The sequence below is a fragment of the Dermacentor andersoni genome, chromosome 7 (genome assembly GCF_023375885.2).
Source record: "Dermacentor andersoni chromosome 7, qqDerAnde1_hic_scaffold, whole genome shotgun sequence".
In the NCBI taxonomy this organism is placed as follows: Eukaryota; Metazoa; Arthropoda; class Arachnida; order Ixodida; family Ixodidae; genus Dermacentor; species Dermacentor andersoni.
The window spans coordinates 51,428,326-51,450,776 of record NC_092820.1 but is presented as its reverse complement, the minus strand read 5'-3'; the positions used below and the strand labels follow the sequence as shown (position 1 = coordinate 51,450,776).

At 46.8% G+C, this 22,451-nt stretch overlaps 1 protein-coding gene across 3 annotated transcripts in view; it reads left to right on the top strand.

Moving 5' to 3' along the window:
* LOC126534452 (signal-induced proliferation-associated 1-like protein 2) overlaps positions 1-21,316 on the top strand; it is a 188,383-nt gene extending 167,067 nt beyond the window's left edge. For 2 of the 3 annotated variants that reach the window (XM_050181729.3, XM_055072906.2), the window contains exons 25-27: positions 4,765-5,012; positions 11,124-11,214; positions 15,978-21,316. In XM_050181729.3, coding sequence (XP_050037686.2) covers positions 4,765-5,012; positions 11,124-11,214; positions 15,978-16,118 — 480 coding nt within the window. In that variant the 3' untranslated portion in view covers positions 16,119-21,316. Of the gene's footprint in view, positions 1-4,764; positions 5,013-11,123; positions 11,215-13,886; positions 13,909-15,977 lie in introns of all 3 variants that reach the window. The other variant, XM_055072907.2, reaches the window with a different exon arrangement.
* The last annotated feature ends 1,135 nt before the right edge of the window (positions 21,317-22,451 follow it).

Genomic DNA, 22,451 nt, shown 5'->3' with positions numbered 1-22,451 from the left:
GCCTTGTTTGAAGCTAACACCCTGTACAAAAAGTTTGCAAGAAGTGCCGGCTTACACAAGTACCGTATTTACTCTAATCTTGGCCGGCCCCATTCTAAGCCGACCCCCTAATGTCCGAAGTCAGAAAAGTTTTAAAAACACAGCATTCACAAAATGAAAACAATAATTATTTAACATGAACATAACTGGCTGGAAACAAAGAAGGAAATGCGTGACAGAAATCCAACATTACAACTAGCCCAATTAGCAGTCTCATTTAAACTAGCTATTTGCAACGTCAATCACTTTGTCTCCAAACGTTTAGACAAACACCATGCAGTATCCCAAATTTCAATTGTCACTATGGATTAACTCTTTCCCTACCGCAACCATTGAGTATCGTTAGCCCACTAACGGTGATTTGAAATGCCACTTTTGAGACCTACTGTGCTGCTCACAGAAACACTGCTCTATCAGACGTGAAGGAGAACTATATTTTTCTTTTCTAAGCAGTTCATGTTTTTCCTGCCTGGTGGCAATTTTTGAATGCGCGCCAAAGTTTTGCGATCATCAAAGTAGAATGTAAAAAATGGCCATCTCCAGGAGCGGCGCTCACACTTTGGAAGATCGCAGATCTTGTGATTTTACTGCATCTGCAGCTGATTTTATCGATGGATTGAGCAGCAGCGAGTCTGAGGAGGGTGCTTTTTTGTCGGATTTTGACTCTGAGACCGCTGACGATGCTAACCAGCCAGGAACATCAGCGGCCGCAACCTGGCACACCCACCTGTAGTGCTTGCAGTAAAATTTTTTTGGAATACGTGCTAAATGAAAAATTTGGATTTTTTTACATATAGTGTGTACAGTGCAGTCCACTTATAACGATATCGAGAAAGACGAAAAATATGATCGTTATAACCGATGATCGCTATATCTGGACTGCAGTTACAAAAAAAAAAAAAAAAAATTAAACGCGTTTGCGCTCTTTACCTTTGCAGCTCTGAACTCGAATTCGCTACTTGCTCTAAAGAATAAATGATGTATACAGTAGGCCGTGAAAAACAAACTTTATTTCTAGCGCCAATGACCGTGTCAAGGATTAGGCGCGCCGAAATAGTCCGAAATCTGCACTTGCTTTTGCGGCAGCTTCAGCTTCACGACCGCGGTGTGCATGGATTCCAGCTGCTGCGCGAACACTGGCGGCAATCCTTTAGCATGCATAAAATCAATGAAGGAGTCGATCGACGACAGTGCACTTTGCGTGGACATCGTGGTCGGGGTCAAGGAGCCACTGTCGATCTCGTTGTCACTGTCGCTGATGCCGTCGCCACCGTCGCACAACTTTGCGTCTGTCGAGACAGCACATCTTCGGCGATTGCCTCGTCGGTGACCTCATCGCAGACGAGGCAGGACTGTCTGCAGTCAAAAACTCCTCCTTCGACACACCACCTGTGTCACCAGTAGGAACGAGCTCCCAGAGCTCGGTTATGTCAGCGACTTCCACCGGGTCGGTCTCAGCGGCTTGGGGAAGTTCGTCCTTACGCACAAAGCCCGCCTTCTTTAAGCCATTGGTGATGAACCACTGGTAAAGCGCCTCTTCAACATCGGCGTACAAAGGGTCTCTAACCCCTTTTCCGCTGATCGGAATGGCCGCTGATAGCTCCTGCCTTCACAATCGCGGTGCTCCCGGTTTTCAAGATGGTTGATATCGTTAACTGGACGAGCTCATACTTCTTCACGAGGGCGCTCACCTTGAAGCCGCATCGAGAGTCCTGCAAAATATCCATCTTCGTGTCAAACGACACAGCTTTGCTCTTTGTCGGCGCCATCTTCGAACTGGGTTGAACCGTTGGTTGCACGCTGCTTCGGTGGCGTCAGCCTGCTATCGCGAGAGAGACGCGGGACGGGCGCCACCGCGCCGCTTTGCTTGTCGCTTCTTTTTTTCTTTCTCTCTCTTTCGGAGCGATTGTGGCCGACGCGCATGAAGCAGCTAGCGCCATCTTGTGGCGCGCTGCGCCAACGTTGGCTGCGCCTACTCGTGCGCGGGCGGGGCGAGACGCGCTGCGCGGTAATGGCGACAGATACGAACTTACGGAGGTAAACATCGCCTCGTCTCGACATCGTTCGTTTCAGGGAACTAAGCAACGCAAACGTTACGATTATTTGGCACGGAAAACGCCGTCCAGACTGCAAAATTTTGATCGTTATATCCGATATGCGGTGAATAACCTATCGTTATAAATGGTTTTTTTCCCCATAGACCTAATGCATAATATGACACTCTCATGTCGACCCATCGTTATAACCGATATATCGTTATATGTGGTATCGTTATAAGTGGACTGCACTGTATTAGACGGCAATACATTTTGTATAACTCATAAGTTTTGTTACATATTTTTCTTAGTATAATCAGTGCGTTTTACCGGTGTTGACATATGGGGCAGAGACTAGGAGACTGACATAAAAGCTTGAGAACAAGGTAAGGACCGTGCAAAGAGCGATGGAACGAAAAATGCTAGGCGTAACTTTAAGAGACAGAAAGAGAGCGGTGTGGATCAGAGAGTAAATGGGTATAGCTGATATTCTAATTGACATTATGAGAAAAAAATGGCACTGGGCAGGTCATTGGGATGCAAGGTTCGTGTACTCAAAGGTTTTAACGGTTCTCTTAGGCGGAGCTTCCGAGAACCTAATTGAGGACAAAGCCGTTGGTTTCGAAAACACACATACAAAATTTTAATGAAACTAGAAAGAGGCTTAAAATAAATAGAAGGAAATAGAAAGCATAAAATAAACACTCAAACAGACATCACGGCAGTAAGAAACACACTTGGGGCTAGTATGACGTTAACTAGTGCGCATGTCCGGGCTTGCCACGACAGCAGGGACGCATAACAGTCTCGACGCGGAGACGCGGCTACAAGTTGATGAAAGGAGTTGCGCCGGTCTCACCAATGGTCAGGGTATAGGATGGTTGACCGGGCGACCGGAGTACGCCAGCTCTCGCTTGGAGAGGTAAGGCAGGCGGCTTGGCGGCACGAGCACACGGCGGCGGCGTTCTGGCCGGGCAGCTGGGCGTGGAACTCGGGCCTGTAGCCCGACTTCTCTCGTCCTGCCCACGGGCACAGAAGCTCGCCGGCCTTGAGCAGCTGGCGGCACGCTCGGGTAGACTGGCGACGCGCAGTAACGGGTTCGCAGAAGGCCCCAGTCGGGTGAAGTCCTGGTGGCTCGGGTCCGGAACCCGACGGCCCGTCTTCAACTTCCGGTTGGTGGCCGACCTTCTCCTGGCGTCGCTTCCTGGAATTCTCCTGCCGTCTCCACTGTGTCTCCCCTTCTCTGCCAGCGCGCCTCGCCTTTTCTTCCGCTCTGGCCGATTAGTCATTTTCCGATTGGCTGCCTGAGGCTCCGTGGTCTCTCCTAATTGGTTGGCATTTTACTCTTGTTTTCTTTTCTTGTTCACGTGCCGGACGCTCTTCGGCGTCGTCGTTTTCCTCCAGCACGGAATTCGCCTCGGTGCGCGCACTCCTTGTCGTCTGCTTCTGTCCGTCCCGACCACCGCACCATGTCGCGCACCACACACATTACAGTCATGTAATGCACAGGTTAGATAACCGTTGGACCATTAGGGTTACAGAATGGGCACCAAGAGAAGGGAAGCACAGTAGAAAACGGAAGAAGACTAGGTGGTGCAATGAAATTAGGAAATTTGCAGGCTCTAGTTGGAATCGGTTTGAGCAGGACAGGGGTAATTGGAGATCGCAGGGAGAGGACTTTGTCCTGCAGTGGACATAAAATAGGCTGATGATGATGATGATTTTTCTTAGGAGGTATAAGCGCGTCTTTACAAATTTTGTTCAATTTTATCCCATAATCTTGATTCTGGCAATTTATATCTTTTTTTATGACGTACACATCGTTAATAATACTTCTATGCATGAAAAGTGCAGTCATTCTGCTTTTTGTTTATCTATTACATGAAATATTGAGTGCAGTACTAGTTTGTTCAGAAAAAGAATCTGGCGTAACCCACAAAAAAACCTTTTTCCTATGGTAGGGAAAGAGTGAATCCCCTATAGCGCTTGTAGCAGTGTGGCAGGAAAATGAAAGGTAATTGAGCATGACCGCTTGCCCCAAGTGAGAAAAGTGCCTCTGGTACAAAGTTGTCCCAATTTATTAAATATAAAATGCTTCGACAGTCATTTTTCAGTGCCGCTACATCGTGTTTTTAGCCTCAATATTGTGGTTAGCACATAACGTCCTTCCTAATGCCTTCTTTCATACGGTGAGCATGTTGGGCTGGTAAGCATGAGGTTGCAGTATCGAATCTTAGCCACAGCAGCCATATTTCGATGGGGGCAAAATGCGAAAATACCCGTGTGCTTAAATTTAGGTGCACGTTAATGAACCCCAGGTGGTCGAAATTTCTGGAGTCCCCCACTACGGCGTGCCTCATAATCAGAAAGTGGTTTTGGCACGTAAAACCCCACAATTTAAATTTAGGCGCACATTAAAGAACCCTAGGTGGTCCAAATTTCCGGAGTCCCCCACTTCGGTGTGCCTCATAATCGGATCATTGTTTTGGCATGTAAAACACCATAATTTAAGGATGAGCATGCATCTCACGTGTGGCACATGCTGTGTATTTCTAAAATAATCTCCATACAGTTGGCAGTTGTTCTGGTTAGTCCTTCTTTTGCGTAAGCTGTTTTGTAATCCCCCAAACTCTGCCCTCATAGGTGAAATCAAGTGAAGTGAGTGTGGGCTGTGCATTGATTGATCCAGGAACCCACATGGTGCCCCCTTGGGCCGTCGGAGCGTCCGCGGTCGGGCCCCGAAACACCGTCGTCCTCGTTGGAGCGAGCTGGAAGGCGACAGGGACTCGCGCTGCGTTGCCACTCGTCCTGTCCTTCAGCCGCGGAAGACGTCATCCTCACTACTGCGCAGCCAGCACAAGTGATCGCCTGCTGTGATCTCTCGCCATCTGCTGGAGCTGTGGATGCCAGTGCTAACAATGTGGCTGACAGCGCAAGGTGCGACCTCATTTTGACTTATCTTTTCATCTGTTTGTCTTGCATCACAGCTTCTTTCTCATCTCTCTCAACCTAGAAATAGCAGTCAGTGGTGTCAACGTACGACAAGATACTTGCCGAGTGCCTGTAGTTTACTAAGCCCTGAAACAAGGCATTGCCCGTGAAACACAAGGCGGATGCACCATACCACCACCACCACCACCACCACCGGCCCACCTGTCGCCGCAGAGAGGCTCGCTGGACGGAGGTTGGAAGTCTCCAGCTGCGAGTTCAAACACATGCTTCAGCTCGGCACAATTCGTCCTTCCTCCAGCAATTGGTCTTCACCTCTCTATCCGGTTACAAAGCAGGAGAGTGGCAACTGGTGGCCTTGTGGTGATTACGGAGTTTGGAGTGCCGTCACTACTCTGGATCAATATCCCCTTCCCCTCATGCATGACTTCGGCGCTGGTCTCACGGGAACCAAAATATACAGTGTACTCAAGGCACTGGGCAGTGGGCATGGGGCTGGTGAAAAGAAGACAGCGAGAAGCGCTTGCTTGCTCGTTTCACTATGGCACCGGCTTGTTTGGGCCTACCGCTGCAAGCCTAGAACTAGCGCTGCTAGGCGAACACCCCTGTTGTAACGGCAAGATTGATTTGATGAGCGTATACCATCAAATTCCTGTCGAACCCAGCGATACTCCGAAGACAGCAATCACTAATCCATTTGGCCTGAGTTTCTCCGTATGCCTTACACTTCGAAGAATGTGGCGCAAACATTTCAAAGATTCATGAACGAGGTTACGTGCGAACTCCCGTTCTTTTTTGTCTACTTTGACAACATTCTCGTTGCAAGTCACACAGACAAAGAGCACAAAGAGCACCTTCGCCTTCTATTCGAGCGACTGTATGAGCACGGCCTGGTCCTAAAGTCCCAGAAATGCATTTTCGGTGTTGAAGCCCTGGATTTTATCGGCCATCGCATTTCACCCCAAGGCATCAAGCCACTGGAATCACGGGTGCGGCCAATTGAGGACTTCCCCTCTCCAACCTCCTTCCGAAAGTTTTGCGAGTTTCTGGGGCTCGTAAATTTTCATAGGTGCTTCATACCATCCTTGCACAAGTTCCTCAGCCGCTTACCAACCTCCTGCGTCACGACTCTGTACTGCATACCTTCCACTGGTCCTCGGAGCACGAACACTCGTTCCAGGAAGCCAAAACGCTCTTGGCTACTGCAGCATTGCTGATTCATCCGTTGCCCGACACCCCAACTCGCCTTATGGTAGACGCGTCGACCACGGCAGTGGATGCAGTACTACAGCAGGACGATGGCACAGACTGGAGGCCACTGGGCTTTTTGTCAAAGCGCCTAAATCCCGCAGAAGTTCGCTACAGCACCTTTGGAAGGGAGATGTTGGCTATCTATTGCGCTGTCAAGCCTTTCCATTTTTTTCTTGAAGGCTACAGCTTTTACATTCTGACCGACCACAAGCCATTAACCTCCGTTGTCAAGAACAACAGTTCCTTGTACTCAAAACATGACGTTTCAGCAAATTTCCTTTACCTCCAAATTTTCTGTGGACATCCGCCATGTCTCTGGGACCACAAATCAGGCAGCTGACGCACTGTCGTGGATCGGCGCTGTGCCTGCTGGCCCTGTGGATTTCCAGGCTCTATTATTCGGCCAGCAAAACGACCCTGAGCTGCGCAGATTTCAGGAGAAAGGCTCGTCGCTCCAGCTTAAGGAGGTGCCGCTTCCCTACACAACAACATTGGTCACATGCGACACATTGCAGGCAGCTGCTCGCCCATTCGTGCCCCATCAGTTTGGGCGGCCAATATTCAGTTCACTGCATGGGCTAAGCCAACCTGGCATCAGAGTGAAACAGAGGCTTATCACAGACTGCTTCGTCTTGTCGGGGATTAACAACGATGTTCGAAGCTGGGCAAGAAGCTGCCAAGCCTGTCAAGCTGTGAAAGTGACCCGACACACTCGTTCAGCGGTGCAGCCGTTTCGAACACCAGAGAGCTGTTCTGATCACGTGCATTTAGACTTGGTGGGTCCTCTTCTGCCCTGCCAAGGCTTCAGGTACAGTCGCCGACCGTTTATTCGGACCTCACGGGGGCCGCGGAAATGTCCGAATAGATAGGTGTCCGAAAAAAAAACAGATTCAGAAAAAAAATCCTTTATTTCCAAGCCCTTATTCGGGCAGCAGACTTGAAGAAATCGTGAATGCGCCGTTGCACGCTGTTTCGTTTACGCACAATCAGGTAAGCCTGAATCTCGGGGAGGGTTGTACGGTCACTATAGGCGGCTGAAAGCAAAGTCACTGCTTGTACACGCTCCGCATGCGACGGCAGCGTAGCACATGGTGCATCATCTTCTGACTCGGAGTCATTATCCGGCGGGGCAGCAGAAACCTGTCGAATGATCTCGTCGTCGTCAAGTTCTGCACACGTCAGTACACCACTGTCAGCATCTATAAAACTGTCAAATGCGACAGTGTCCAGAATCGCAATGCCACCACTGCGCAGGTCTCGAAAAACATTTTCGGCTTCGGTAGGGAGCACATCGGAAGGCGACAGATCTGGGGCCTCCATGGCACTCACTTCATTGGTTACGACAAATCCAGCGTGCCGAAAGCGGTTCTGTAGAGTGGCAGGGGCCACCGCCTTCCAGGCATCCGCAAGCATGTTTATTTGCCAACAGAAGGTTAACAGCGTACTGCTTGCCAGCATTGATGCAGACGACCATGCGGTTCAAGAGGTGTGCTCTGTAGAGGACCTTCAAATTATTTATAATGCCCTGGTCCGTGGGCTGGAGGACACTCGTTGTGTTGGGCGGCAGAAATTCCTAGTGGAAGAACTCGAGATCATGGATGTGACCATGTGCACCGCAGTTATCCACAAAAGGCAGTGCCTTCCGGTTTCGCGACTTGAACTTCCTGTCGAGTTTGCGGACGTAGTTGCTGAAGAGCTGCTGCGTGATCCATGCTTTTGTGTTGGCCTCATACCACACAGGCAGCGACTTCGCGCCCTTGAACCACCTCGGGCTTTTTGATTTACCCATCACAAGAAGCGGAAGCTACTCTGTCCCGACATGTTGCTGCCTATCATTATGGTAACGCGCTCTTTACTATGCTTCGTGCCGTGGCAGGGATTGCCAGACACAGAAAACGTCTTATCAGGCAGCATCTTATAGAATAGAGCTGTTTCGTCGCAGTTAGAAACGTCATCTCGCGAAAACTGGGACAACAGCGACTACAGAGTCTCCGAGTGATAATTCGCAGCAAGGGTTCGGTCGACGGCACCACTCTCGCCACACATCCTCTTGAAAGCGAGGTCGTACCTTTTTTGAAGTTACGGAGCCATCCGTCACTGAGCATAAAGCCCTCGATGTTCATCCGGAGAGCGAGCGTCTCTGCCTTCTGCTTCAGGAGGTCTCCAGACACAGGAATCCGTTTGGCAACCGTAGCACACAACCACATGTGGACGGCTTCTTCGAGCTTCGGGTGGCTGCCGTCTCTAAAAGTTTTCCTTTCCAAGCTGGAGGAAGACTTCGTTGCTTCGCTGAGAATCTTCGTCTTGTTTCTCAAGTAATCTTGAGACCGTCTGCTTCGAAATAATAAATTCTCGAGCAACTCCGCTTTGAGACTGGTCGCTCAGGACTTGCTGCACAATGGTGATCTTTTTCGCCGTTAACATTGTGGTATATTTAGTACCACGCTTGCCAGCATTCCCCAGCGCAATCTGCGCGGGCACCATCGGCGCCATTGGACACTTGACGCAATGTTTCTGTATACTAACACGTTCGATCACCGCAACCTCGACTCAGCACACAAAGCAAACACCACTGCACTGTCACGCCAGCACCATTCACACAAACTAAAAACATCGCCTACTCGCACTGTCATGCACGAAGAAAGAAACAAATCAGCTGCTGCATTGCCTTGACATGGCTATGGTGACATGGCTTACTAAGCTGAGACCGGAACTGGTGTAGTCACTCATAGCCACTCCACCGAACCAGGCAGATACGATGGTGATGGGCGGGGATTTTCAGTAGCGCCACCTCGTGGGGCAGCAAGGAGGCTCAGTTCAAAACAAAAATAGTGTTCAGCAAGTCCAACCATGCACCAGTCAGAGTCGGTGGGGGGCAAGTGCACATCGATCGAGTTGGCTCAAGGAGTGTCTGAAAAATCAGACGAGAGGTTGCAAGGTGTCCAAACTTTCGGCAGTTGTTATACATTATGTTCTATGGGGAGAATGGCGGTGCCACGAAGCAGACCGAATAATCGAGCATGCCCGAATTTTTGGAGTCCGAAAAATCAGTCGGCGACTGTACCTTGTCATGTGTGTCAAACGGTACTCAAGGTGGCGTGACGCGACGCCTTTACAAGACGTCATGGCCGGAACCTGTGGCGGAAGTATTTATTGCTACGTGGGTGTCGCGGTACGGTTGCCCTCTGCACATAACTACTGATCGAGGCCGACAATTCCAAAGCTCGTTTTCTTCTGCCCTGGCGGGACTGCTCGGCACGTGCCTGCATAACGCCATGGCTTACCACCCACAGAGCAGTGGCATGGTCGAGCTTCTCCACCAACAACTGAAGGCGACGTTGACCGCCACGCTCAACAGACAGCACTGTATGGAAAGGCTACCCCGAGTACTACTGGAGCTGCGGACAACAATCAAGGATGACCTCGGAGTCAGCACAGCCAAGATGCTCTATGGGTCAGCAATCCATGTTCAGGGCCAGTTTTTTGCACCCAGCAACGCACTCTGCTGGCGGCCATGCAGCACTTAGAGAGGCTACGTTCCTGGATCGGCCAGCTTTGACCTGCACCCCCACGTGTCACCCACGGGCAGCCTGTGTTTAGTTTCCCAACAATAGATGCAACCGTGCACGTCTTTGTGTGACGTGAATCTGTCACACCACCATTTACTCCTTCCATTAAAGGCCCCTTTCGTGTGGTTTCGCGGCGAAGAGACAGTGTCGTGCGACCGCATGGTTCATTCATTCACTCTTCATTCTTTCCGCCATTCACAGCTGAGCATCTGGCATTCTAGGGGGCGAGCCCTTGTACCGATTGTTCATCACGCCCCCACCGTGGGTGTCACTGTCCATTGCTCCGGAAATCCAGTTTGCCTCGCTGGGGAGGGGGGGGGTCATTGCCCCCTGCTCTTTTTGGAACTGAAGAGCGGCTGCCCGACAGGGGCGCTACCACTGCCGCTCGGCAAACCTGGTCTTGTTTCTGAATAAAGCCAGCCGACTCTCCGTTCTCAAGCTGTCAAAATGTGTATTCCTTGCCTCCGCCAAACCGAGCTCCTAACAGTGGCAAGCTGGTTTAACGGCCGCATTGGAAACTTCCAATACAAATGGGGATTCTGCAGTGCCCTTAATAGAATGTTTTAGCTGCAGAGCACTTCTGAGTTCTAAAGTGCAAGTGTCTCTGCTCTGCTTCTGCACGCAGGGTGTGCAGAAGCAGAGCCACATTAATTAAAGCGCACCACAGAGTCTAGGTGGCACAACAGAAGCGGTCGTACGTGAAATCAACACTTCTGTGCCTGCCGCAATAGCTTTGCGGCTATGGTATTGCTCGAGGTCGCAGATTTGACAGAGGCAGCCGCATTTCGTCGGCGGCGAAATAAGAAGCGCTCACGCACTTTGATTTCGAGATGCGTTAAAGAACACCACGGTGCCAAAATTAATCCGGAGTGTGCCACTACGGCCTGCCTCATAATCCGATTGTGGTTCTGGCACTTACAGCCCCGTAATCCAATTCAAGTTTAATGCTTCTGCCACGACGCGATGTGCCATGTGAGGCAGTGACAATGTTGAACCCTCTCGGAGGTTATGAAATAAGGCCCAAAACAACGCCTCAAGCAAACACCTCTCCCTTTGTGTTTTGTGCGCTACTAAGACAAACAGCAGGGGTGCATGCAAGGTAACGTTTAACATCAACTCACTACTCTGGTGTTGGACAAAACGTTGAGGAAATCAAAAATTCTCCGTCAACATCGTCGCTAATTATTGTCAATCAAAGCAAACAGCACAGAAAGCTTCGCTTACACCGATTTGCACAGTCTATGGGATCTGCATTTTTTTTTCTCCTGCATACTTGCAGCGCTGGTAGCAGCGGCAATCTCAAGCAGCCGGAACAGAGACTGCAAGCTCTTGAAGACAAGGTGGTGAAGCTCCAGGAAACTCTGGCACAGGCAAGTGCTCTAGATGCTTACCTGGGACAGTCATCTTGGGCTTGATGGAGTTAAATTTAATTACTTGAGCATGTACTTAATTTACAGTTGGACCTCACTACATGCTGATATGAGAAGCGTTTTATATTTAATTCATTGTATTCAATAATTTGTTATATCGAGGTTTCACTCAGTTTGCATTTACGGGGTGTCTACCAACCGGGAATTCTCAAGGAATTTGAATAGTCTGGAAATACTCAGGGAAAACTCAGGGAATTTGTGCTTCTATCAGGGAAAATTACTGTAACATTATTGAAAAGGAACGAAATTCGTGTTAATGGTGGCTCCAGTAACAGGAATCGCAATGAATCGCCATTGACGCTGTGTTAGCGGCACGAGGTATTGCCAGAGTAGTTAACTCCCGATTTTTCGGACATGCCTTGGCTTTGCGGCACTACCACGTACTCCATATACCTAGTCAATGTATATTACTCTGACTGCAGGTCTGAAATGGCATTAATCAAAGCCACCGCCCAGGGGGCCTGGGAGGTCCCAAATTTCTTTGCAAAATAAAGTTTTTTCCTCCTGCTCCTCCACCGCCGCCATTTTGATTATCTCGCCGCCTCGAACCGGCATTCTCGCATGCAGATCCGCTGGCAGCCGTAGCCACGACCGCGGCAACTTTAGGCCTAGCGGCTTCTACGTTCGCTATTAAGCTTCTTGCCGTGGGGTGCCGCGTTCTTTATTGAAAGAATTCGCCGCAGTCAGCTATGGCACCGACTCCCCCTTTGTAATGCTCACACTTGGCTTCGAAGCTCGCAGAGCACAGCGCGTTGCGTACTGCCAATCTCCGAAAGTTAGCTTTGCCTCAGTACAGAATGTTATGCGGTGAAGCACAACAAGCGTGGGAAGGGGCAATTGTCACGGGATACAGTATGTATCAATTATACACGCATGCACCCCCGTCTCCTGTCACAGTACGAGCACCGATATGCCTAATAAGTGTACTGGCAGGCCTTAAGAGCTTTTTAGGACGTGTCTGTGACAATTTGAGCCCTTAAGGGCAGTTAAAGACATGCATTCATTTTTTTCGGACTGCCTGATTTTTCGGCTGTTTTTGCGGCCCCTAGGAAGGCCGAAAAATCGGAGGTTGACTGTTCAACTGACCAAGAGGATGCTTCAAATGACCCATGGGGTGAACACGTGGCAGAAGGAGGATGAGAACACAAAAGGACCGACGCACTGAGGAATTAACAGGAAAGGAAGCGTGCCACCACCTCTTTAAAGGAGCTTGAGCTCAAAAAATAAAGTGCTGGCTGACGCCGAGATCCAGGTGTCCCTCATCAAAACCAACTAAACTCTTTAAAGCAGTGAACTCCAACACTGAGATGTTGTGTATGGGCAGAGAGTATGTCAGGGCAGTTGAGGTTGACTTCCCAGCTGCTGAGAGAGAATCTTAATTGGGACAAAGTTCAGGCCTCATACCGATGAGCTTGCTATCAGTTGATAGAAATAGCTCATATTGAAAAATATTTACTTATGTATGCATCTCCTTTTCATTTGTATTTGAAAATGTTCGACTCAATTTGGAATGGGTTTTACCATTTTTCTTGCTGTGCATTTTACTAATACCTTCCTTCTGTTCTCTTTTTAAATAAAATAGATATTACTCCTTACTATTCAAACTGGAATAAGTCATTTTTTTGTTTCAACATGCTTACTAGAGAGTGACAGCATCGGGCAACATGGTGTCAGCCTGTCACATAAAACAAAGTTCTGGCTCATTCAAGGAATTTTGCAAAGGTGCTGAGGGAAAACCTGGAAAACTCGGGGAATTTGGAAATGTTGGCTTGGTAGACACCCTGATTTAGTATTGAGTGGCCCAAGTTCGCCTTATCTGCAGCACTATCCAGATGCTGACACCCGCTGTGGTGGCTTAGCGGCTATGTTGTTGCGCTGCTAATCACGAGTCTGCAGGATCGTATTCCGGCCGCGGTGGCCGCAATGCAAATATGCCCATGTCCCGTGCACTCGGGGCACGTAAAAGAACCCCAGCTGGTGAACATTCATCGGGAGTCCCCCACTACGGCATGCCTAATAATCAAAATTTTGGTTGTGGCACGTAAAACCCCAGAATTAAATTTTAATCCAGATGCTGTGACCGATGCCTAGTTCTGCTTATTAAGGTGGATTCACACAGTGTACTAAAACAAACTTTGATTCACAGACTATATGACTACATACTCCCCTGAGTGGATCAGGAATTGCACAATGAAGCTCATTTTTCTTCTCCGTCAATGAATGTAACTTCAAATTGAGTGCTCCTGTCTAAACTTGGTCTTGCAGCCTTTCCAGTGTACTCGTCAATTTCAGTTTGTGCACTGGAATTACGAATGAATGCAGTTTTTTTTAGCAATCCGTTGGCCGGCACACTTTTTCTCGCAGGTATACGTTTCAAGGCTTTTTCACCTTGACTGCAAGTGGCGTTAGACCAACAGCATTTCATTGCTTTTCACCTTGAGATTTTTTCATTGTGAATAAAGGAAACGTGAACATTAAAGGACCAATTAGCATGGTTGCATTATTTACACTCTTAGATACAATATATTGAAGTGTGTAATCAGAATTAAGTAGTTGTTCACTACATTAATGTCTAACTGGTCCCGCTTCTTATTTTTCAACTGCTCACAAAGTTGAATCTTGGACGGATTAATTGTGAGTCCTGCTCTTGTATTCATTGAGTGAAAGCTCTTGGTTTGACGTCTTGATATCCTATTTTGGTAGTACATTGCTGATGTAATTTACGTGACAAAACACGGGAGGAGCTTGCCTAGGCTCGAGAGATGCAGTTGGTGGTGTTGCGTGTATGGATGCCACTTGAGAAATAAATGCGCTCTTACATGGGCTGTTATTTGGTGCTGCACCAGAGCTACAAACTTGCAGAAGATGACATTCGAGCTATATTTCGAGGATTAGCAATTTGCAAAAGCAGTAATTGGCTTTCACCATGCATACAGAGGGCTTGCACTGACCTCATCTTAGCCGCCATGTTGGAGCACCAGCACGGTCAGAAGCGGCACCTTTTGGGTGTCTTTTGTGGTGGTTCTGCCGTGGTTTTTGCACACATGCCGTCAGTGTTCTGACCACGTCTCTATGACATTGAAGCAGGTTGCTCGTGGCAGTGAATATGATATACTGACCTCATCCTAGCTGCCGTGTTGGTGGACCAACTTGGTGAGAAGCTCAGTCCATGATGTTACGTGTGCGCTGTCTATTGGCATCAGCTAATTCTCGTAATAAACTTGTTTGTTCATGTGACATTTGAAGCAATACTGGTGTGCCTGAACTGAGTGGTCACAACGTGTAATAGTGGTTCACTTGTGAGGTACCACTTCTTCCTTTAACAATGTGAGTACCAATTATAGCAAGCGTAGTCAGTTCACGAAATTCCATGACTGTTAGTCAGCCTGTGAAGTATCACATCTTAGGCTTGTACGATTATAAATTTTTTGGTATGAAGCAAATAGCAATAGTATTGGAATAATTTGCATGCGATAGTTTGGAAGTTGCTGACTGAGGAAGAAAAGCTAAACCTGACTAGTCACGCCAGGTGTGCTTCAGTGTGAAAAAGACAGGCAGCAAGCTTAATAGTGGACATGCTTACAGGCATTCTTTCTAAACTCATCTCGCAGCCTTTTAAAAAAAACCTCATTTCAGACACATTACATAGAACTTAAGGCAGTACAGTGTATAATGAAAGGGACAAGTAATCGAGTTAATGTCAATACAAATAAGTGAGCATCTGAGATGACAACCACAATTTGACATGTCAGTATATTCATGTAAAAGGTATGCAAATAATGCTACAAATAAGAAAGTGTCTAGTTTTATGCTTGTCTCTCCCAGTTGACTTGGGTTCCTTTTTTTATGATCATGTAATTTTGGTGTATTGGATCAGATTTCACACTAGCATAAGCCATGTAATGACATACAATGATCAACGGATTAAGGATAAAACGTAACTTGCTACAGCAAGGCAAAGATTACTTTAGCAATACATGCATACGTGTACAAATCTGTTTCATGACCTTGTCTTTTGGGAACATATTTCCAGATTCACCAACAATGCAACCACTAAAGCAGGAGCGTTTGTGATATCATACTTCTGCAGTAACTGTTCTGTGATAGATCTTGTGACATAATTACAATGACAGTATAAAAAAAAACATTTGTTGTCTGTGCAAAAGGACGACAACAGGTGCATAAACACTATGCATTTGCCTGCGTTATATTTGCATGTAACTGTGGTCAACTTTTTGCGCAGCCTAAGATGACCTTTAATTGAACACCTGTTTACCCAGCAACACTCCCTCTTGCAATAGCACACAAAGTTAATATGCAACTACTAGAAGACATAATGTGGTTCCATACTTTGGTTTGCGGAATGTTTCTTGCACCAATATTCAAGCATCAGAGTTTTCAGAAGTTTGAGTGTCTTAGTCTTGTGTGACCCAAGGCAAATTGTTTCTTAGTCATATCTTACGCATATAATATATATCTGTTTCTGTATTTTGCAGCTTCCAAAATTGCACCAAATGTTTATCATTCAGGTTTATATTATATGTGAGATTTTGAGGGCTAGAGTGCAGCAAATCCTATTTAGCAAACATACACAAGTGATTGCCATGTCGGTGCAACAGATGGCGTATACTAAAATGTAAGCTCTGAAAGCTAACCAGTCAAATATCCTTGCAATTCTTTGTTTTGCCTGCGAATCCCCACAGGAGCAGCACAGGAAGGCAAACCTTGAACACCAGGTCCGGCAGTTGCAGCAGGAGAACCATCGTCTGCACGAGCAGTCCGAGACCGCGAGTGCCCAACTCCGCCGTTTCGCAGACTGGTTTTTTGGACCCTCAGATACTTAGTTGGCAAGCTGCCCGGAACTTTCACATTTCTTAGTCTGCCTGCTTCTCCACGATGGATGGAAGACAACAGTATTGTCGTCTGCTGAACGTGGTGCATGTTGTCTGCGTGACCAAAACTAAAGTTCTTTGGAAACCCAAACACATTGGTCAGTGGTTCAGCAAGTTGTTTCGTCTGCTGCATCCTTGAAGCCTTCTGCTCCTCCAAGATGGGCACAGGACAACAAAGTCATCTGCTGGCCACTGAATGTGTGATAGTTCATCTGTGGAAAATTGAGTGAGAATGCTGTGCACCCAAGGGGTTGTGGTGATATGACATCATTCCCACTGCTTTCTTACCACACGAAATCGTTATGTGCTCCTCGTACAACTTCTCAGCGACTTCAAAACTGCTTACGAGCTGCAGTTCTTAGCTTGTGTGTCACAAAGAAAGTTGCCCAAAGTTTGCTTTGGTTGCTGTCAAGGCAACGGGCCAAGACTGACTACGATGGGACTCGATTTTTGGCATTGCAGAGCGAGTGAAAGGACTAAGTGCAGTGAAGTGTTTGCTGCAGTGTTTCTACACCTGAAGCATCGGGCATTGAAAAGAGCTCAACAATTTGCCAATACCCGGCGAACATCAAATTCTGAAGCTTGGATGAATGCATTGCTGTGGTTGTGTAACTCTGAAATCCATCTGTATCATTACTTCTCAGCGCTTTTGGCCCGACTTGTGCCGGCTTGGGTATAACTGGCTTTTAAATGTATCCGTTCCAGCAAGCATCTGTAACCTCGAGAAGTGAACTGCAAATGTGTGTGACCATGGTTAGTGTCTGCCTCAGACTCTGGGAACTGGAGGAGTCGCCCAAAATTCTAGTGACTTTGAGGACACAGTCCAGTGAACTGGCATTGTGCACCGTGAACACTTGTTTCAGCCCCGGTTGACGTGTGACCAGTGGCTAGAGCTGGGATGTACAGCTCAAACTCAACTGTACCTTACGTCAAAACTGCAACTCACCATGTAATTGTTGTTCGTATTCTTGTAGTAGATGTTTTATGTGTGTTTGTGTCATATGTTCAACATGCCTACCGCAAGAGGACTGGGTAAATCATTGTACGTACTCAGCCCACCTTTGCTTGTAGGCAGCTGTGCTGTTTCTCCAGATAGGAATGCTATGTGCCGATCTTCCACCATGCCGCTGCCATCAAAACACTGCATGCAGCTTGTTTCACCATGTTGCCCAAGTCTGGCAGCTGCAGAGAGCTTTGATGGGCACATTTAGCAAGTTCGTCACTTGTCGCCCAACTTCCAGGGCAGATACAATTGCCTTATGTTCTCAAGTTACCCAGAGCCAAACTTTTAGCAGAATTTGAGCCAGCTGCACGCGGCATATGGAGATCTAGGCTGATGGCGTTGGAAGCCGTTGAAGACTTGTCATTATAACTTATTCATCACATCTGGTAAATGTGCATTGGCAGTTAGAGCACAGTGTGTGGCAAGTGTAAGGACTGTATTTTTATCGGTGTGATGTTATGAAAGACTCATTTTCTTATTTTGTTTTTCAGATAGGGCATGGCAGAGGCAATCCAAAATTCTCTGCATAAAGAAAAGACATCGGTCTTTGTTGATTAGATAGAGGGACAAGTCTGATTTCAGACACTTTGGCATCCTAAAGAAGGCCTTCAAATTTTGAGTAAGAGTAAGTTTAAGCAATGGTTTACTCTCCAAATGGTGCCGTTTGGGTATATTGTGCAATGCTGATATAGTAGTAGCTTCACTTATGAGACTGCACAACATTTAGTACTGAATTAAATTTTTTTTACTGTATTGTAGGAATCTGTAAAATTTCAGAACTAGAACTATTGTCCTATTTTTTTTATTGAACATTCCACGGAATCAAATGTGCCAACGAAAGTGCTGCAGCATTGAATCTTCAACCACCAAGACTGTCCGCAATGCTCCTGAATGTTGTTGCTCATCTGGTGTACCTTAGATGTACTAATGTGTGTCTAACAACTGTCTTGAATAAGGGACACCTTTGGAACTCATTATAACATTTCATTTTTAAAGAATTTTCTGCACATTGTCCCTACATTTCCTGTGTATCATAGTATTGCCTCCAGCACCGAAACCATTTATCTATTGCATTTTTATGGCATATTTTTATTCCGCATTACTGTTATTTTTTCTTTTGACATAATTGTTGCAGCAACAATGGGTGAACTAGAATTTCAGCATTTGTGATAGCCTACTTCTTATGTCAGTGGCGAAGGTAAAACACAAGAAACATTGCTTTTGATGCATTCGTTTTTGAATGCAAGGGCATTGAGAAATTCTAATTGCTAAAGCATTTAGAAACTAGGTGTCGGAGATCTGGCTTATGGTCATTTTTGTTCAGAGCCCACGGCCCACTGTCTAAGTCCCAGCCCATTAAAAGTAGCCACAGGTGCCTAAAAAAAATTGTGACTCCAGGAGACATTGCCCCGAAAGTTACTACCTTATTTGCATGATTATCACATCAAGGGGTGCTCTTCACAACCTAGTATTGCCGTTAGAATTAATGACTTGCAAGCCTAGCTTTTGGGCAGTGACTGTGGTTATGGTACGATATGAAAAGGTTGACTTTCCATCAAGGCTCTGTTCGCCAACACCGCTTCTTTTTTTAAGCCCAAAGTCGGGCAGGGTGTGGTGGGATGGAATTTCTCATTTGCTCAGGGTGCTGTTTTGAACATGATATGAAATGCTTTCTCATTTCTCTTGCTCTAATTACGCAAGATAAAAAAAAAATATTATGTTTGTGCAAATATGGTTAGTAAGCACAGTTGTATGATGTCCTTCTGTTTCAGTTCTGCTTCTCATGTTTTTCTGTGTAAACCTTTAGCAAGCAGTTCTCATCTAGTTGCCACAGTGTCTACTACTATTTAGATAGGCGTCTCTTTTTCGCATAACTTGCAGTTCCTTAAAACAAGTTCTTAACGTCGTAGGACTGAAGCTCTTCTAGGCTTGCTTCTACTGGGCTTTACTCGAGGGAGTTGTATGTTCCTTTGTTTGGATTTCGCTTGACTTTTCGTCTTCTTCAAGTGCGAATCTGTAGCAAAGAGTTTTGGTGTTTTGGGAGCAGAGCACACGGCTTTTCAATGTCATCGTCCATCTCTGGTGTCTGAAGAAGTGGAGGGAATCGGTTCTGAGCCTTACTGGAAGCCCCTTCGTTCTGTAACATTGACGGTGCATTCCTTCTGCCTCGTGTCAGGTGACTGGAAAATCTGTGATCTGTTTCAACTGTGTTAGATTTGTTCTTTTCTTCCTCCCAGAGCCATCGCAACGAGTTTCCCAAAACATTTAAGGGCATTTTGAATGGTGCAAGGCTTTTGCTTCAGGATGTTGTTACCCAGCCAGCAGAGGTGCATTTAATGAATTTTGCAGTTGTAGTAGTTGACTTAGCATGTCCACACTTTGACCGAAAGCAACTGTGTTGTGGTCAGGGATTCCTCTTCTCGTTTCCCTAGCTCGTCTCTCGGCTGTTTACTCATGCCTGTTTATCGAACCGCACGTGGCGTAGTGTATGGATGCGAGTGTACGTGGGAGAAATCGCCATCGCTTTTGCGCGACTCCTTCATTCCCTCACACACGCAGGCTCATTGGCGGTGCCCTCATTCCTTAGCTGTCGCATAGGTTCGCCATTTCAGGACAAAAGGAGAAGTGCACAGGCTCAAGGTTTCTGTTGCCACTTTCCATATCTGTGCTCTCCTTTTTTGTCTCCCTTAGTTACCAGTTTCCCTCGCCCAAGTGGGAGACATTGAAACAGTGTGGCCATTTTGCCGTCCTTTGTAACTTAACTGGTATCCTGCAACCGTGGCAGAAGCAAAACTGACTGTCATCGTGGTGGCTGCAGCCGTGACTATTACTCACTTTTTCCTGCTTGTCCTTTGCTCTTGGCAGCATTGTTCTGCCCTGACATACTTTTGATGTAGCCCTATATGGACAACGTACGTCATGCTGCGCCATCGCAGGTCTGTCGCCGCAATTTTCACCACAGTTTTGGAATTCATTTACTAGACATTGAGGAAATCGTGTGTTTTTATGCATCCCCATTGAGGGGACGAGAGTGCGACTCCTCACATCAAGAAAACGGTACTGTTTTTATGCGTCCCTGTTGCATTGACAGTAATACTCTTTATGGGATGGAAGTGTTTGGTCAGAGATGACAATCTGTTTTATAAATTTTCAACAGGTGTTGCACATATGGCTTGCTGGTTGGCTGGTCGCTTGCCTAGCCACTGTTTAGTTATCTGGCAACTACTTGATCAAATTGGCCACTGGTGCATTGGATTCAAGTGTTGTCCTGTGATGCTACGTGTTGTGGCACCGTGCATATTTAGAGTGCGACTCTGTGTTTGATATCTGTCTGTGAGGACTCCTTACAGCTACAGTGAAACCATGCTGTACGTTACCAAATTGCTGTGCATTGCTTTAGTTGGCTAGAGCCCAAGCGTCTCATCCTCTGTTGCCCTCCGTAGTAAACTCGCGCTTGTAGCTGCTAAAAATGCCAAGACCGTTAATCCACTTCCGGAAAAAGTGCTTCTAGTGCCGGCTTAATTTGCCCACCAAGATTTTCTTGTTTGCGATGCAGGCGTCGCAGTGGCGTCACATTTGCCTGGTCGTCACACAAGTCTTGATTACTCACGCCCACTGCTTCTACTGTATCAGTTGGTGTCTTCCTGCATGCACAAAACAGGAAAGCTTGTTGCCGGTGTTGGTTGAGCGCGATGTTACGAAGGTTTCAAGATGAACAGCGGCCTGTTTTGACATGTGCAATCGCTGTGCTGTTAGCAAGACTTAAGGAGTACTGCATTTGCTGACAATTGCTGTGTGTGCTTGAACGCTTTTCAGTTCACTTCAAGATGGAGGCATTGCCTTTGCAGGTTTAAACGTTTTGTTGTGTTGCGCTTCAGAGCCTCATTTAACTACATCCCTTCATGAATCTACTTGTACAATACCTCAGTCTCCTTTATCCACGAATTTTATGACCATTTGTTTTTACAGCGCAAGCTATGTGTGACATGTGTAGGGTCATCTACATTTCTTTTTTTGCTGCTGTTTGCCCATTAAGAATGTCAGATAAAAATGCCTCCCATATGTCCCCATTCCCTACAGTTCTTACTTTTTATTTTTTTTGTAGAAAAGCAATAATAAAGTAGCCAAAGATGCGTTCGAAGGATCGCTCATTGTCTTGTTGTCTGTTATATGGAGATTCGTAATCTGTGCGACTTAAGCTTGGTTACACTGCTGAATATACACTGAATGTGCTCTTATGTATTGCTACTTACGATGTCTGGGCACGATAGCACAGTGTACAGTGTCCCAAGTAGCATGCACCAAAATTTAAAAATATGCAAATGCCACGTAACTGGACAGAACTAAGGCAAAGTTGTTTACTGTCACTTGGAGATACTCAGATTATTTTTTTGTGTTGCACCTATTCACATATTATTCTTAATTAATTAATCAACTTCTCAAATATTACAATTAGATTTAAAGTGCCAATGACAAGGTTGTAGAGCAACATGAGAAACTTCCGATACATCTTTCTATTGCTCAATGAGTGCTACATTAAAGTTTTTCTGAGCATGAAAGGAGCCCGTGAGTACATGAAAAGCGCCTCGAGCAGCCAGTTGCGTGGCAATTCGGACACCTTGTATATTGGGACATTCTGTAGTGTTAGGACATCCTGTATATTGTAAAAGAAGTGCATCCATATCTTTGAGGGTGGCTTCATCGTAGACAACACAAAACAAACTGGGGATGTTTTCATATGGTCGGAATATCGCAGTCCCAAAGGCGGTGTACTGGATGTCCCTAACGCAGCCTTTTTGTTCAAGAAAGTGCGTCTTAATTATATAGGAGGCCCTTTGGAAGTCCTGAAAAGAGCTTTCGAACTCATGAAGAAAATGTCATAGGAGGTACAGTAGAACCTCGTTGATGCGTCCCCGTTACATACGTTTTCCCGGCGCCAATGTTCGCAATAGAGAACACAAAGAATGACCCAATTGAGTTAACGCTCATTTTTTACCGGTTGATACGTCCCGGAAAACACGATCTCGTGGCACGTTTGGCGACGTACGTTCGGTACGTCGCCAAACCACGATCGTATGATACGTTTCCCGGCCCCTAGGTCCCTTGTAAACAAAAAAATGTGCGAGGCGCGCGCGATCGAGAAACAGTATACAGCTGCCTGGCGCGGCAGCTTCACCGCAATACTCGCCCGCCCATCTCGCGTGAAAACGCCGGCGCGCACTCGGTTTCTCATTTCGTCACTAGCAAATCTCCAAGGTCGTCGCACGCGGCATTCACAGTTA